At 41.3% G+C, this 18,071-nt stretch overlaps 1 protein-coding gene across 1 annotated transcript in view; it reads right to left on the bottom strand.

Annotated features, from left to right (window-relative positions):
* Positions 1-18,071, bottom strand: part of dpp10.L (dipeptidyl-peptidase 10 (inactive) L homeolog) — a 75,105-nt gene that overhangs the window by 13,567 nt on the left and 43,467 nt on the right. The window contains 12 exon segments of the mRNA NM_001091635.1: positions 562-609; positions 699-790; positions 1,191-1,298; positions 1,655-1,693; positions 3,392-3,515; positions 3,643-3,740; positions 5,667-5,821; positions 6,806-6,926; positions 10,403-10,484; positions 10,571-10,623; positions 15,906-15,980; positions 17,544-17,638. Of these exon segments, the coding sequence (NP_001085104.1) occupies positions 562-609; positions 699-790; positions 1,191-1,298; positions 1,655-1,693; positions 3,392-3,515; positions 3,643-3,740; positions 5,667-5,821; positions 6,806-6,926; positions 10,403-10,484; positions 10,571-10,623; positions 15,906-15,980; positions 17,544-17,638 (1,090 nt within the window).

Here is an 18,071-nt window from a genome sequence, read left to right as displayed (position 1 = left end):
GTTAAAGAATGGCTAATTCTAAGCAACTTTCCAAATGGTCTTCATTTTTTCTAGGTCTACCTGTTCCACTAATAGGGAAGGCCTTTGCATATACATACAAAGTAGTAAAATATTGTCTCATGGGGCGCAGGAAACAGTTGTTGGTATAACCAGGAGTTGTTGTAAGAAGAATATACATGAAGTTCCTTGTCCAGCAACTCTGTCATTGTCCTCTCCTGACCCAGGAAACTTTTGGTGGAATCCACAGCCAATTGGGGACCATAGTGAACTATGAGCCAAAGAGGATAACCTGCTCTGCTGGACTTGGTTCCAAGTCACTGATGATACTTTTACTTGTATTTAAACCCTACACTCAGGTTAATAAGGTGTTGGTGGCCCAGACTTGTCTGCTCTGATGCAACCACAATGACAGTATTAAATTAATGGGTTGAGAGGGAATTTCATCGGAGAGAATTTTTGTTTACTGGGTAAATACAGAGTTGACTGAAGGTGTCTTGCTTTTCATGGGGGTTTGGGTCTTAAACAACAGATGCATCACAGTAACAGCCCACGGTGATTTACCTGTACAACTGCCTTCCTCTTGGGGAGTCTTCAGTGCTTAGAAAATATCTGTTTGGAGATACAGAGGAACATTAATATACATGTAAGCACTAAGATCCCATCATGATGATTCCCACAGGACAGAAGGTGCTCCTTACAGCTTCTGAGAGGGTTCATCGTAAGCCAGGATCTTAATGACCTCCCAGCTGCCAGATGTTAGGTGCCGTGTGCTAACCAAATCGCTCCTGGCCTGTGAAAAAGAACAGCAACATGAGCATAAAAAGTGATATTCTATATATTTCAGCTTAATGTGGATAAGGGATGCTTGGAGATACGATGAGCTGAAATTGGCTGTCAGTTGTCTTTCTTACAACCCAAACATGGAAATATACATGGAAATGGCTGAAGCGTCAAAACCATCAGTCCAGTCTCATAAGATAGGGTTTCACTAAACTCAGTTCTCTGCCTTCTTCCAGAAGAGTGCAAGATATTTTCTGAAAGCCCCAAATCTTCTCATATAATCACCAAATATTTGAAGAAAACCGAGGAAAGCTCCAGCAGTCAGAATGTCTTACCTAAACAATGAAAATGTGACATGGGCACTGAGTATGATAAGATGTGAGATGGTCTTTACCTGCTAAATGTCTCACCTGGACACTGAACATGGCGATGTGGTGAAACTCCCCCCGGCCTCCCTGTTTTACAGGTACCGTTAGGAAAAACTTGCTACCATCCTTAGAGAACACTGGCTCCTCGTTCTGTGGAAGTGAAGAGAGGGGAGACTAAAATTCCAATTTGGGGTACACCATACAATCACGCACAAGATTAATATATACCCTAACATGAGTAAATGAAGGGAATGCAGATAATTATTTGAACAACTTGTTCAAGATTCAATCATGTTATAGTTCTTATATCTCTCTCTCTCTCTCCTTATCTTAAATTCAGGTCCTGATTACCCTTCATCATATTACTGTACTGGCTCCTAGCAATCCTTAGTATCCTTAGTAATTATGTGGAATGAGGAGTTCCACAATGAAGTTCCACAATGTTAGATTTCTATACATACAACCTGTCCCAGCCAATCCCTTAAATAGTCTGCAGGCCTCCTTACCTGTCCTGAAAGCCAGACATCAGATGTCACTTCATATTTCTGTAAAGCAAGTTTTAAAATTAATGTGCATTCCAGTTCATTTATTACAGTTTGCATCTTTGCATCTGCATATTACAGTCCCTATTTCTTCCTGTACATTACAGTCTCCATATTACATTTTCTTCCTGTACATCACAGTCACTATATTAAAGTTTCTCCTTGTTCATTACAATCTCTATATTAAAGTTTCTCCCTGTACATTACAATCTCTATATTAAAGTTTCTTAATATATATTACAATCTCCATATTACAGTTTCTTCCTGTACATTACAGTCTCTATATTAAAGTTACTTCATATATATTACAGTCTCTATATTACAGTTTCTCCCTGTACATTACAGCATCTATATTATGTTTTCTTTCTGTACATTACAGTGTCTATATTACAGTTTCTTCCTATACATTACATCTTTATAGTACATCTATACTTTATGTCTGCACATTACAGTCTCTTTATTACAGTACATTACAGTCACTATATTACAGCAGTGTCAGACTGGGTTGCCCATCAGAAACCTTAGTCCATAGGCTCACCCTCCAACCTCTTCAACCAATTCTTCTAGTCTCCTTTCTTTACATACTATAATCTTTTATTCCATCTATTTACCCTCTTTTTTCCATACAGAATTAAGGACTGACCATGAAATAGGCCAAATTGTTAGGGGCCCACTGACACCTTGGCCCACTAGGAGTTTCCCTGGTATCCCGGTGGGCCAGTCCCAAACCACATTACAGTCTCTATGTGTGTATAGTGAATAAAGTATATATAAGGATATTATAAGTAACCAAGGAGTTCCATGACCATATAAAAGCACAAGGCCGAAGGAACTCCGAGGTTACTTCTAATATCCTCATATTTTGCAACTGGGGTACTTTATTTATTATAATACACAAGTTTCAGTGAGTCATGTGACAGAAATGACATCAGAACTCACCATTTATAACTGATGACATCAGAACTTGCCGTTTATAAGGATATAATTTACAGGTAATTCATGGCTTTTGTGTATTATAAGGATATCATTTACATAATATTCATGGCTCATGTGTATTATATGTATATTACAGTCTCTATATTTCAATTGTAGGATACTGTAGGTAAGTCTTGGTTTGTACATTATAGTTCTAGATTACAGTCTTTATATTCGTAGTTTGTGCCTGCACATTACAATCTCTATATTTCAGTTTGTGCCTATACATTACAGTCTCTGTATACAGTTTGTATGATGCTGTAGGTAAGTTCTCTGTGTAACATTCGTTGCAATGCATGTTGAATGTGTTGCTTTGTACATAACCTCGGCATGTTACTCTTTCTATATTATATGCAAAAATACAAGGAAATGGGGAAAGGTATTGGTACTGGCCTCCTCCACCACCAGTTATACATATAGCAAAAAAATGAAAAGCCAATACCTTGATCAAATGTGGGGTGTTCCCAGATTTATTGTAGTGCTCCAGACACATGAGTCATGTTCAGACGTTTCGGGACAAACAACTGCCCTTCCTTTCTATATTACAGTTATCATGGTTCATGATTCCTCAGGACAAGTCACTAGATATTCAGGTGCAGTTAGGGAATGAGGAATGGGGTGGAATGTGTATTTAGGCCACGCATACAGTATTTGTAAAGCCCACTAGAGGATGAAGGAAATAGACTAAATATTTTGTATCCTTATAATAAAACTCGAAGAACTTACTTTGCTACAGGCACCGGTGGTTGTTTCACACACAGTCAGAACTGACATGTTCTGCAGTCTGTTCAGCCATCTCACAACAGTCCTGGTGTTACTGATCCATTTCACCATCGTGATATAATAGTCTCTGGGGAACAAGAAAAATAATGTAGATTTGCAGCTTTACTCTGTATCTTATCACATGAATGCACCGCTTCCCCAGTAGATGTGGGTTTCGTATTCCACAGTGAGAAAATGAAACTCGTAGTGGGTACCTGCCCCGCAGGCTGTCAGGCGCCATCAGTTCCAGTGTGTGCGTAGGTCCATACAGATTTGCCACAAAGAGTTTCACTGTAGGGTTTGTCTGCCCGGCCTAGAAGAAACATAAAGAAGTTAGCGTTTAAACTCCAATACATTTCCAGTACAAATTAATTCAGAAAACTGTGATTTATTGTACAATCAACTTATTGTAAAAGCACTACTCTGTTTCAAGCTGAATTTGTATCATGGATACAGATACAAAGCTGGATGAGAAGGTCACAGTCTTGAGCCCAAGACTGCGCGGCATGAAAGAGTGATGGCCTTAATAGGTGATGTACAACATGGAGAGGATTGAGTTTGGTGACTATACAGGCCCGGACTGGCAATCTGTCTATTCGGGCAAATGCCCGAGGGGCCGCTTTATATTTAGTTCAAGTGGCCCGGTCCTGTGCTCCCTCTTCTATAAGAAAAACGTGCAAGCGTGCATGCACATGTATATGCAGTGTACATACAGGAGGTGCTCAATAGTACTCAATAGTTTGAGCCCGAACCCGCTCCTGCACTCCCTCTTCCGAAAACTCACCAGCGTGCATGTGCGCGTATGTCTCCCTCTTCTACTTACCAGCACGCGTGCGCGTCCGTGCGCACACGGAGGGGGTGGAAGAGGTATCGTTTGCGGCTTGGGGGGCCCAGGGGACAGTGTGGAGGGCCCCCCAGTCCGACACTGCCAGTGAGGCGCTGCTGCTTGAGTAATTAGTGGTAAGTGCCAGTGTGTAACTGTCAGCTGATGACGTGTCTCCTCTGTGGTTGGATTGTGCCCATCAGGACTTCCTATGGGAGGGATTCTGCCCCCTGATCTGAGGGACAATATTATCCACTGCCAACAGCTACCCCTCAGCTACAGCCAGGTACCAAATATATGTGCCAAGCTCTCCCCATAGTCACTGAGGGGTTGTTCTGTGACCATATAAAGGCACAAGGCTGCAGGCTGAGTTATACAGGGAACTCTGAGTATCACTCATGTATTATAAGGCATAATGTACCCCCTACTGTAAAAACTGTAAGGATATTAGAAGTCACTGAGTAGTTCTGTGACCACATAAAGGCTCAGGCTGCAGAATCTTTAACATATTTTACATTAATTACACTTAAGTGAGAAAGGCAGCTCTTTATGCACATACTTTTTTGCAGTTTTACCCCAAATATATGAGTGGATGAGTACAAGACCATAGCGTATTTACATGTGGACTGCTTTGATTTTTTTTGCCTGGGCTGCTTTTTACTCCCAGTTTGGCCCTGTGACTATATATAATAATATACAAAAAAGGGACTTATGCAATAAAAGGCTTTATTAAATTGACTTTCTACCCTCAATGGGGTCTTTATCAAGACTTAATAATATATTTAGATATGTATAAAAAAAAACCAATTGTATAATCTCCAATGGGGATTCTGTGGATGGGGGAACCTTGTTTGCTCAATATGGCTACTCTTACTAAATGAAAAGATAATACAGGTACAATAACCCGTGCAACATAAGAGTACCACAGAGAGTATCATTTGCCTTTAACATAATAGGTATTATCAGCTTTTTGAGTAGAATATTCAGCAATGGATTAGTCATTTAGTGCACCAATAGGAGCAATGGGAGATACTTGGCCCTACATTTTCTATTTATAAATCAGTATGTGTCCATGGGCATAGTCATCAAATCACATTACTTGCATCATTGCCTCACCCACAGGGTGTAATGGATTGGACTGGATCATAGGTGGAGAAAGGGATTACAATGAAAATGTCATCAACATGAACATTTTTCATTCAAATAGGAAATTATTAGTGAACAGTTTATAAAAAGAAGGAGGCATAAAAAGTATTACAGTCCAAATGAATAACAAAGAGATTGTTGGCCAACAAATACATCTGAGGTGCAGAATGGGCCAGGACCACTCATGCTATTTCCCCTCTCATTACTGAACCCTACTTTTCTTTGCACCACATCAGCCTCTTCCCATCACTGAACATCCAAGTATTTCACCTTGGGGTATGGATATTTCTTTCCCTTGGGATACAAACTCCCAGTAAACTGAGGAAGAATCATATTAGGGACCAAGCTGTCATTTATCATCAAGAAAGCCAGTCTTTCCCCATCAGGGGACCACCAGTGTGCCACATGGGAGTGAAGAATCTCCTCTGCAAGGAAACAGGAGAAGGGCATCAGATTATTTATATTGTTACCAAGTATTTATAAAGCACCAACATATTCTTTTGCAATGTACAACAGGTGGGTGTATGTATCAGACATACAGATTGCATGCAAAACAGAAGATAAAGAAGGACTTTTAGAACTTACAGGATATTCTCCCCTATAGGAGAGTTGTCAGAGGGGCTATGACAGTAGGGCATTGAGTATGAGTGTTATAGTAAATCTGTAAGTGAGTGAGTGAGTGAGTGAGTAAGTAGAATTGTTAATGAGTAGGTCTGTTACTGCAAGATCAGTGTTAAGTAAGGCTTGTTGGTAGGGTTGTTACAGTAAAGCTGTGGGTGAGTAGGGATGTTGCAGTTAAGCTTTGGGTGAGCAGGGAGGTTACAGTAAAGCTGAGGGTGAGTAGGGATGTTGCAGTAAAGCTGAGGGTGAGCAGGGAGGTTACAGTAAGCTGTGGGTGAGTAGGGGTGTTACAGTTAGACTGTGGGTGAGCAGGGTTGATACTTGCAGGGAAAGGGCAGTGAACGAAAAATTATACATTTATCATGGCTTATATTTTGGGAAGGATAATGCTTATTTATTAATAAACACTAGTATTAGTAAGTTTCAAGTCGGCATCCCTAATAATTAAATACTGCATATTATTGAGAATATGGTCATCTGTAGAGGCATTGCATTTGTTCAAGTAAGGGCTTAAGTGTTGATAATTATGCAGGGATTTAATGAGTGATTATATGTTGATATTCCTTATTGCACAATATTGTCTAATGTATATATCTAATGCTATGGTTTTTTAAAGTGGGTTACTGTGCATTTTGTTTGAATTTGAGAATTTGCTAAATGTTTTTGGACCCTTGCACACAGCTCTCTGGCAGATATCATATACCCATGTTGGAATAGATTGTAAGTGAATGAAACCATTAGCTGTACTATATGTAGCTCTACTTGTGGCATTGATGGACTGTACTTACCCTCATACAGCCAGTCTGCAATTCCATTGTATACAATCCCCTCTTTCCCAGAAGATGTCAGCCTTAGGGAGCTGCTTTTCACATCTGACTGATAGTAAATATTATTTTCAAAAATATAGATCTGGAGCAAGAAAAAGAAACAGGACCATAATTTAATAATGTTGTTTACAAATCGATGCCCAAAACCTTCATTACTTTGGCCTCCCCTTACAATCACTCACACCCTCATCACATAACTCCTGGCTAATCCCACAGATTCATTCATATTCCCTTTGGTTCAGAATTTAGTAGATGGAATGCAAATCTTTACACAACGTTCGGTCCTAGGGCCAAATGATCTGATTGCAGTGACGAGAATGGGCGCAGACGGTCATAGGACCGCCTCAATTAGCCTATGTGGTCCTCGATCGCAGGAAAAATCAAACCTGCCTATTCAATATCAGGCTGTTTTTTGGCCTGCTATCGATCGGGGGGACCCATTGGAAGCCCACACACACACACACACGGGCAGTTAAGCTGCCGAATCGGTCTAAAGGACCGCTATACTCAGCATTAATCTTCCCGTGTATGGCCACCTTTAGCCACGGCCTCTAGGTCACCGACTCCTTGTTGGAGTTTGGGAAACCCATACTAGCTGTTCTGTGTAACTGAAGTACCTAGTACTTCCCATTAGGGGATCATCTCTCTAACTGTACCTGTCCACCCAATGTCAGAAAAAGGACCCCGCTCTACAGTTAGATTTAGGGTTAGCAGCTGGGGTTAAGGTTCACAGAAGGAATTAGCAGCTAGGGTTAGGGATAGCAGCTGGGGTTAGGGATAGCAGCTGGGTATTTAGTTAACAGCTAGCAGTCTGCTTCTTAGACTTAGGCTCAGAATTTTCATCTTTTGTTATGGCCAAGATAAGCTGAGACCATTTCCTGCTCAAACAGAAAAATAACAGCTTCCATAGTATTTGGGTTTAAGATGGTTACAGTTACAATCTCTATATTAAATTGCCATTGGTCATTGAGATTATTCTTGTTTTTTTTGATAAATCTCAACTACTTCCTTCTCAGAATATCTTGCAACTTCCAGTATGGAGCTTTAGTAACATTTAAACAAAAGAACGGTGATTATCTCTGTCAGCACTTAACGCCAAGTTTGGGCATTTAATACAGACAGCTGACTATTATGAGGGCCAATCACATTCATCCTTTTCCAGTCCAGGTAAATGAAAGTCTCTGTCGTCCACAGCAGCCGTACACAATGTCACATGCAGCAGCCTTCATATCCTCTGGCCTAATGATGACCAACCTCTCATTCATGGAGATAAGAAAATAAATTGAAAAAGGCACCAGGTGTGACGCGGCCATCTCTCCTATCAGCCAAGGAGCCAAGAACGATCCTGCTATTGCCAGCCCCCATCCATTCCTCTACAACCCCCCATATTTACATATCTATGTCCTGGACACAAATGGAGCCTCAGAAATGTCCATCTGTATAATCCCTCGTGCAGATTAGCCAGACCTCGACATCTCATGGAAACACAAGGCTATGCCTTTAAACCACACGGGATTGGATTATAATATAAAGATCACAAACAGCCACAAAAACTTTCATCGCAGTTCCATGCACAATGGCTTCAGTACTCAATACAATATGCTGCTATGGCACATATGATAACTAGTACATAGGACTAGTTTCTATGACTAGTGTATAGGACTAATGTCTATGACTAGTATAGGATTAGTGTATATGATTGGCATATAACACTAGTGTATATGACTAATGTATAGGACTAGTGTGGCCAATCACATCCCTTAAAGGAGAACTAAAGCTTAACTAAAGAAGTAGCTAGAAATGTTGTACATTATGTTTTGGGTTTCTGTACCAGCCCAATGCAACCACAGCCCTTTAGCAGTAAAGATCTGTGTCTCCAAAGATGCCCTAATAGCTCCCCATATTCTTTTCTGCTGATTCACTGCACATGCTCTGTGCTGCTGTCACTTACTGAGCTTAGGGACCCACTCACAATATACTGAATATATATAATATAAATGTCACTATACAAGGCTGATTAGTAATAAATATAATAAATTACTACATGGCAGCTCAGAAACCAGTGCAACAAGCATCAGAATTTAATAATCAGCCCTGTGGCATAATCTTATATTACAGGCCAATCTCATTTTCTGCTTGATATTTGCGACGAACCCTAAGCTTAGCTTCTCAACATCTGCGCAGAGCCCACTGAGTATGCGAGTGTCACAGACACTTTCCAAGATGGTGACCCCCTGTGACAAGTTTGTAGTCCTGGATCATTGCTGCTATTGACAAGCTGAAACTTTAGGCTGGTGTAATAAGTTCAGTATGTAAAATATGGCATGTTTGGCCATATTAATTTTTAGGGTATAGTTCTCCTTTAAAGGGGCTGTCCACCTTCCAAACACTTTTTTCAGTTCAATTGATCTCAGATAGTTCACCAGAAATAAAGACTTTTTTCAATTACTTTCCATTTATTTTTTACCATTTTTCCAAAAGTTTAAAGTTGAATGTTGGTGTCTCTGGTGTTTCAGTCTGGCAGCTCATTAATTCAGGTGCAGATTCCGAACTGTTACAATTTTGCTAAATTTAGTTCATTTCTCAACTAGCAACTATTGTATCAATTCTTGTATCAGCTGCCTTTAATGAAACCCATTGGTTCTGCTCAGCAGGGACAAAGATAAGAAATGGATCAACTAAATGTATCAATTTAAAACAGTTTATAGATGCTGCACCCCCCCCCCCCCCCCGCTTTAGAAGGTAAAAAATGACACTTTACACCTCAATATTAGAAAAACGGTCACACATAGAAAATAGAAAGTCTTTATTTCTGGTGAACGATCTGAAACCCACTGAAATGAAAAAAGTGTTGGAAGGCTAACAACCCCTTTAGAGGGTTGTTCACAATTAACTTTTAATATTTTGTGAGACAATTTGCAATTGGTTTTCATTTTTTATTATTTAACTTTTTATTCAGCAGATCCCCAGTTTGAGATTTCAGTAATCTGTTTGTTAGGGCCCAAATTACCCTAGCAACCGTGCATTTATTTGAATAAAAGACTGCGATATGAATAGGAGAGGGTCTGAATAGATAGAGGAGTAATTAAAAATAGCAACAACAATACATTTGTAGCCTTACAGAGCGTTTGTATTTAGATGGGGTCAGTGACTCCTCACCCATTTGAAAACTGGAAAGAGTCAGAAGAAGAAAGCAAATAATTCAAAAACTGTAAAAAAGAAAAAAATGAAGGCTAATTAAAAAGCTGCTTCTAGTCTTTCTATAACTATACTAAAAATTAACTTAAAGGTGAACCACTCCTTTAATCCACAAATGCCAATTAAATAAGACTTTGGCAGACCTGTGACATGGGGTGGACCATGGGCATGAGCACTAACCTTCCTCTAACCCTAATAGTCACTTTATAGTTGTAGCGCCTTGTTTCCCAACATTTCCTTATGCTCCATTCAGCCTCATACATAAAACCAAACAATTGATTAATGCTCCCAACAGTAAATAATGCCAGAAACAAAGGTTTAGCCCCAGCTGGGAGGAGTTTAGATATTAAAGTCCCTTACTAGTTGTTGTCCCTGGACACCCCACTCTGCATATTGTAACACGGAATCTTCCACCTCTGGAGGGTTCAATTCCCAGACCTCCCTGCAGAATAAGGATTAGATATGAGTTAGAAAGGGTGGAAACACTGGGCAGAGGAACTGACACTTCATGTTACAGGAATAACTTACCTTGTATGAATGTTATAGATGACATAGGAGGCCGTGAAGGAGAAATGGAAAACCTGCAACAAGGAAGGAGAATCACATTGAACATAGGTGAAACCCAGTATTCCCAGTAGAACGTCTGTATAATGGCACCCAAATGCAGTTCCACAGATCAGCAGCTTTCAGAGTGGGGGATGGAAATGAACTGGGAAAACTGTGGATCTCAGGCAGAGTCTGTTGTTAGGGTCCAGCCTTCGGGCAGAGTAGGCAGAAGCCTGGCTCATACAGCCAGAGAGTTGTCATTTTGCTATAAATACTGTGGAACTGGTGATGGGCGAATAAATTAGCCAGGAGTGAATTTGCAGCAAATTTCAGCATTTCGCTGGTGAAAAATCCGCTGCGTTGGAAAAATTTGGGTGTGCGTCAGAATAGTTGCATGTGTAATCATTTTTGCGCATCAAAATGCATTACACTTTAATGCATTTGGCCAAAATAGGCACGCATATAAAAGTTGTTGCTGGCATCGATACTGACGCCCATTGACTTCAATTCGTTTCGCAAATTTTTTGCCATTTCGCAAATTTCACGGGAAATTCACAAATTATTTGGCAAAGCAAAAAAATTCGCTCATCACTACTGTGTACCCCTCCTGCCCCCAACTTTAGTTTATAATATTTTGTAGCTTATGACAGAGAAACTCCTGCATTGTTCTCACACGCCCCTGTTTGACTCTTTTTGGTAGACTTAAGTTATGCAAATCCAAATTATGGGGAGACTCCTTTTCCCAGGTCCCATACCTGTCATATAATTCTGTTAGATTTTTGCAGATACAGAAGGCACAAACGGATCAGTTACTTGTACTGAAGTTGTTGAGTTCCCATCAACTGTCTGTATTAGTGCCATTATGGGATCCACTACTGTAAATACCTTTCACTGAATTTCTCTTACTGAAACAGTAGAGGGTGGGAATTACTATGATTAGAACTCTGTCCCTTTATCTACACCGTGTGGGTTCCCTGACAAATCTCTTTGAGAATAACTGACTGTCTTTCTGCATATTCAGCTGATCTTTTAATATTTCTCTTAGCAGGGATTTATAGATCTCTTAGTTGTCCCCAATGAGACTGAACTGAACCCCTGTGGCAAAATTAAAATCAGTACAAGAAGCCAAGAACGCTTCAGATATAGGATAGTAAAGATCACTGGTTTGTGTTATATCTCTACACTGTACTGGGGTATCCAACCTATGTAACTGTACATTCATTTCTATACCTTATGTGGGAATGTATAAATGCTGTGATGGGGAAAGTAGCTATGATTGTATTTGTTTTTATCATTGGCACAAATATAAATACAAGTCCAAAATGCTTGTCGCATATCTTTCTCTATACAGGTATAAGGATAATACCTATGGCATGTCTTTTCCCATCATCCCATCAGAGAGTCCTAACCATAATCCTAACTCTACCTGCCCTGTGTAATGAACAGCCACCCTGGATTCTCCTGTTTATTTGAGGCAATACCTATAACATCTATCTTTACCCTGTCCCTCATCAGAGAGTCCTAACCATATCATAATCCTAATAATCCTAATGCCGAGCTGTTAACTAGGCACTAGGCACCACCAGGGGATGAATGCGGTGCATGCAGTGACATCAGCAGAAGTGGCATCACCACACACACACGCATGTAGATGCAGGGGCATAACTACAGAAGAAACAGACCCTGCGGCCACAGGGGGCCCAGTAGGTATAGTGGGCCCACGAGGCCCAAATTAATGAGTAATTTTAATATATATTGGTAAAACAGGACAACCTCTGGAAATTTTGGGGGCCCTAAAATTATTTTGCTGTGGGGCCCAGTAACATCTAGTTACACCACTGTGTAGATGGAATAATGTCACTGCCCACATGCAACTGATGATGAATATGGGCACATTTGTGTGGGGAAAATCGACAGGGAGTCTGTAACACTGAAGGAATTAGGTATAAAGATGGGAGACAGGGGGCAAAGGGGCAGCAAAATTGAGTAAATCCTCAAAAAATTGGGGGGGGGGGGTTGACAGTACTTTTAACGCTGTATAATTAACTGCTGCTCTGGATTCTCCTGCTTATCAAATAGTCCTAAATTCTTTCCTATCTTTCTTACATGACATTCTTCTATAATGGGACTTCCTTGCACATTAGTGGTGGGCTGTTTGAGAAATTCTCAACCCCCCTCCGCACCCATATCCTGCCTAGCCTGCTGTTCCCCCCTCTATTTATAGACCTGCGCCCGCCCCCCCCAGTGACATCACAAAAGGGGCGGACGCGAGTCTATAAATGTAGGCGCCAGAAGCCGGCACTGCTAGATCGCGGGTAGGGAGAACAGGACAAGAGCTCAACCCGGACCCGTCTGCAACCTGCAGGTCCCGTGGGTTTTGGGCCAGCCCACACATCACTATTACACACCTTTTATCAAGTGAAACTCATAGAAGTTAGAAACTAAAATCTTTGTAAAACAAAAACCTCTAGACACTTTGGGGGCCTCAAAAATAATTTGCTGTGGGGCCCAGTAATATACACAGTTTACTTACTCATCAATGTGATTCCTTAACAAACCTTCACATAACTTGCCCCACAGGCACAGGGGCTGCTGCACACAGCACTGTATTCCGCTGCCAGAAAACCTTCTATGGGAACATTTGGTGAGACTGTTGCCTTGAGAAAGTGGATGCCCCCCACCCTGTTGTGCTCAGAGAAGCATTTATCACTAGTGGTGCAAGAGGAATATTAATAAAGCTGAGTTACTGAACCCTAAGTGGATAAAGTCTCCTTTTAAAGGAGAGAAAATATATATTAACTTTTCCTTTTTTCCTTTTCTTTTTACAGACTTTTGTGCTTCAAAGGGGTAGTTTCCCCTTGTACCCGCCAGTCCCTGAATTAAGTGGTTCCATAGGACCTCAATGTGTATTTCCTGGTAGTTAAGGTCTGTATGACCATTTGTGCCTGAGTGGAACTGGGGGTGTTGTAGAGTATATTATTATAATACACAAGAGCCATGAATATCCTGTAAATTATATCCTCACAATGAAGAAGTGATATTAGTGCTTAGTGATATAATCGTTAATAATTGGAGCTTAGTGATGTCATTTCTGTCACATGACTCAATGAAACTTGTATTATAATAAATAATGTACCCCCTGCTGTAAAATATGAGGATATTAGAAGCTCCCTTGAAGTTCCAAGAGCTGTATAAAACACAGCCTTTGGTCTCATGCCTTTATATGGTCATGGAATTCGTTATAATATCCTTATAATACACAAAAGCCATGAATATCCTGTAAATTATATCCTTATAAACGGTGAGTAGTGATGTCATCAGTTATAAACGGTGAGTAGTGATGTCATTTCTGTCACATGACTCACTAAAATTTGTGTATTATAATAAATAAAGTACCCCCAGTTGTAAAATATGAGGATATTAGAAGTTACCTCGGAGTTCCATGACCTGTATAAAAACACTCGGCCTTCGGCCTCGTGTTTTTATATGGTCATGAAACTCCTCGGTAACTAATAATATCCTTATATTTTACAAGAGGGGGTACTTTATTCACTATATATTCTACGACAAGGGGTACATTATTCACTATATATCATTGGTATAATGTGTTTGTGCGTGCATGACTAATCACAGGATGAAATGAAACAGGAAACTGAATGATAACAGGTCTCATTATGCACATTCAACTGTACCTTTTCCTTTGCCTTATCATGCACACAATATTAATTAGAGCACAGCTTCCCATGATGCACCAGGAAAGGTGGTTATTCTGACCCCCATCCCATATGCATTTCCTATTGTGAATGAGATATAAATACGCTGGTGCCCTGGGATTAGTGCTGGGATGTATGTAATTGGCGTGACAGGACTGCTAATGCCTAATTGCAGCAGATCAATTAACCTATAATTTAGAATCGAGCCCTGACATGAGAATCCTGACATTGGTTGCAATAAATGAAAATTTAAAGACACTGTTAGTGAGAGGCAGAGTAATCACTTCTTTTATTTATGTTCCTGCCTGTTCCCTGTGTGGACCCCAGCTCCCGGGGGGAATATAGAGGCAAAGGGACTCATTTATTTACTAACCCAGGGGCCTGGGATACAAGAGGAGGCTGGGGTGGGGGAGGTTGTAGTTATTACTGTAAGTACAGTCACCCATGGGCTAACTCGTACCCTGAGCTCTGCTGCTTCTGGAGCTTCATATTAACCTTGTTTTAGGGGCTGTTTTTCCTGCTCTTCCTGGTGGTTAAATCAAACATTTTATTTAGTTAAGTAACTGCTGAGAAATGATAGATAATTGCTTGCAGTACCACATTCCACCATTTCCAGCCATGGGGCATTGCCTTACGGCTACAATAGAACAGCACCGCCATCACATTTGTGCTGAAAGCACAACAATATCCACTGCCTTAAACACACGGTAAAAATGAAGAACCATGATGTTAATTACCCTCTAAAGTACAACAAATGCAATGCTTTTTATTTCATTATAAATTCATTTGAGAACTGACCCCCATATATGCCCCAGCCGACTTCACTTGCAGTAAACTGTATGTAGTTGTCTTTAGTACTGGATGAGCCCAGGGCAAATATGGGGGCTTTGTGGGGTTATTTTATGATGTTGGACTTCAGCTGTGCAACTCCTGGCACCCACATGCAGACATAAGTTGTTACTCGACACATTCCCCAACCCAATGGACTTATGCTCTTACAGACACAGCAAGTTTTAAACACAATTTGAACTTCCCTAGAGGAAAGGAGGCTTTCTATGCACTATGTTCAGTACTTTGGGGGTGGAGCTAATGTCAAACTGATAATCAAATGATTATCAGTGAAATGGTAGCTCGACCCCAAGAGTACTGTACATGGTGCCTAGACTAGGTGTGTGGGAGGGACTGGGGGCAGGCACTGTATTAAGGATAGGGATGACCAAATAATCCACTGATGGCTTGTATTGCACCAAGTGTGAAACAGGATCCAATATTTGCAATGCTTGGGACCCCAGGGGTTTATGAATTCATGCAGTTGAGTTCCCAGTAAGTACAAGGTTCTTATTATTACAGAGAAATAGTAAATAATTAAAAGAATTAGAATTATTTGCATAAAATGGACTACTGTAATTCTGAACTTTTTGGATTTCTGTATAAGGGTCCCATACCTGCACATTGGGGTGCGGAGTAAATATGAAATTCACATTTAAGATACAAATATCTGGTGTTGTCCTAAAATAATTCACTAGCCCCTCCCCACAGTATTTGCCCCCAGACTGGATCCTCTATGTGGGGCCAATAATATCTCTGCAGAAGGAAATCTGTACCTGCTTCAAGTCATAGGCCAGGAGAACGTAGCGCAGGTCTGGGGACACTGAGTATCTTGAAGCTTTGAATGTTACCTGAAAGGCAAGGTCCATTAGTTGCTTTATGCTGAGACAGAGAACAGGGAGACAGGGGCAGGGATAAGGGGAGGCAGGGCTGCGGGGAGGGAGGTGCAGACAGTGAGAGACAGAGAGAGGGGGGAGGCATGAATGAGGGGAGACAGAGAAGCACAGAAGGGGAGGCAGGGTGGGGAAACACGGGGAGAGGGGGAGGCAGAAAGAGAGGTAGACAAGGGAGACAGAGAGGAGGACAGAGAAGCAGAGAAGGGGAGGCAAGCATGGGGGAGACAGGGAGAAGGAAAGACAGAGAGAGGGGGGTTGCAAGGATGAGGTGAGACAGGGGGGATGCAAGGATGTGGTGAGACAGAGAGAAGGGGGTGCAAGGATGGGGTGAGATAGAGAGAGGGAGAGATAGGGATGGGGGAGACAGTGAGAAGGGAAAGCAGGGATGGGGAAGACTGTAAGACTGTAAACAGGGCCGGCCTTAGGCCAATTGGACCAATTGGGCCCAATTGGGCCCCGCACCTCTGGGGGGGCCCCGCACCTCTGGGGGGGCCCCGCACCACAGGGCAGCACAGATAATATTTCCCTCAGCACATGATGCTGCCTGGCCTGCCCCCAACTTTGAGAGTCCAGCCCATCCCCAAATCCATAGGTCTAGCCTTCCCCCAACTCTCATAGGCCCAGCTTTCCTCCAACCTTGATAGGCCCTGCCTGCCCCCAATCCAACCAAGCCTGCTCCCAAGCTGAATCGGCCCAGCCTGCTCCAAACTAATTGGCCCAGTCCACTCTCCTATTTCCTCCCTCTCTCTCTTACCCTGTGTGCCCCTATTATGTTACCTTGTCTGCCCCTTTCCTTTCTATTTTGTGCCTGTATGCCCTTATTTTCCTAAATACTTGGTGTGTCAGTAGCCAGCAACACTTTGTCTAGGGGCCCCGCCAACATGGTCCCAATTGGGCCCCACATTTGATAGGACCAGCCCTGACTGTAAAGGGGCATCAGGAATGGGGGAGACATAGAGAAGGGGAGGTTTTATATATATATATATATATATATATATATATATATATATATATATATATATATATATATATATATATATATATATATATTAAAAAAAGTGTGCTTTGTATGTGTAGTATGTGTAAATGTCACTGGCTATTTGTCTCCTTCTCTTCTCTGACTCCTGACAGGAGTTAGCTCTTTTCCATGCATTTTCATCAGTTTAATCTGCAACATTGTTTCAGGAGTCAACGCCAGCAGTGCAGCAAAAATAAACAGCCAGGCAAGGACATTTACACATCATTTTAAGGGTAAGGTCACACTGGGAGATTTGAGGAGATTTAGTCGCCCGATTTTTCATTCTAGCAGGCGGAAGACAGGGGAAAGCAGTTCGGGGAGATTAGTCACCCCAAAGAAGATGTGATTAGTCGCCTCGCAACTAAAGCTCCCCTAATCTCCCAGTGTGACTTACCCTAAATGCTGAAATGTGTACCAACCCCCTCTGGAATACACCTGGATAAAGCCCCCTCTATCACAATAGCCCCACAGATAAAACAGATCATGGAAAAGTCACTCACAAAAGTTGAGTTCTCCAGCAACGTTGTTGTCTCATTGGTTTCCACGTTGAGTCTGAAGACGAAACCGTCCCTGTTCCTATATACGATCTCCTGATCTGGAGACAAAAGAAAGTTCCCATTTCATTTGTCATCATTAAAGCTCTATAGTTTTAACTATAGGGGGTTTTGTTTGAAGAAGCTGAGTTGCCAGCAATAAAATTCATATGCACTCATTTCATTTGGGCTCCCTATGGGCCACATATTTCAGTAAATCTATGTATATAGGGCATCAAGCTGTTCAGTAGTCCCCTGGCATTCATATTTAGGGTGAATTGTCTTTGTGTGTGAGATAAATGCAGCAAATTTGTTTTAGAGATTTTCAGAAATGTCATAAAAGCCGCTCAATCTTCGGAAGCTTTGCAGCTTCGTAATTTGAAGTAGAAAGAAATATTTACCCATGTTGGATACATCCGAATGTGTGGTTTCCAAAACAATATGACTTTCTGAGGTCTTTGCAATATTTTGGGGTATTAAAACACATCATACACA

This window comes from Xenopus laevis, chromosome 9_10L, assembly GCF_017654675.1.
Source record: "Xenopus laevis strain J_2021 chromosome 9_10L, Xenopus_laevis_v10.1, whole genome shotgun sequence".
Lineage (NCBI taxonomy): Eukaryota > Metazoa > Chordata > Amphibia > Anura > Pipidae > Xenopus > Xenopus laevis.
This window is presented reverse-complemented; position numbering and strand designations above follow the sequence as displayed.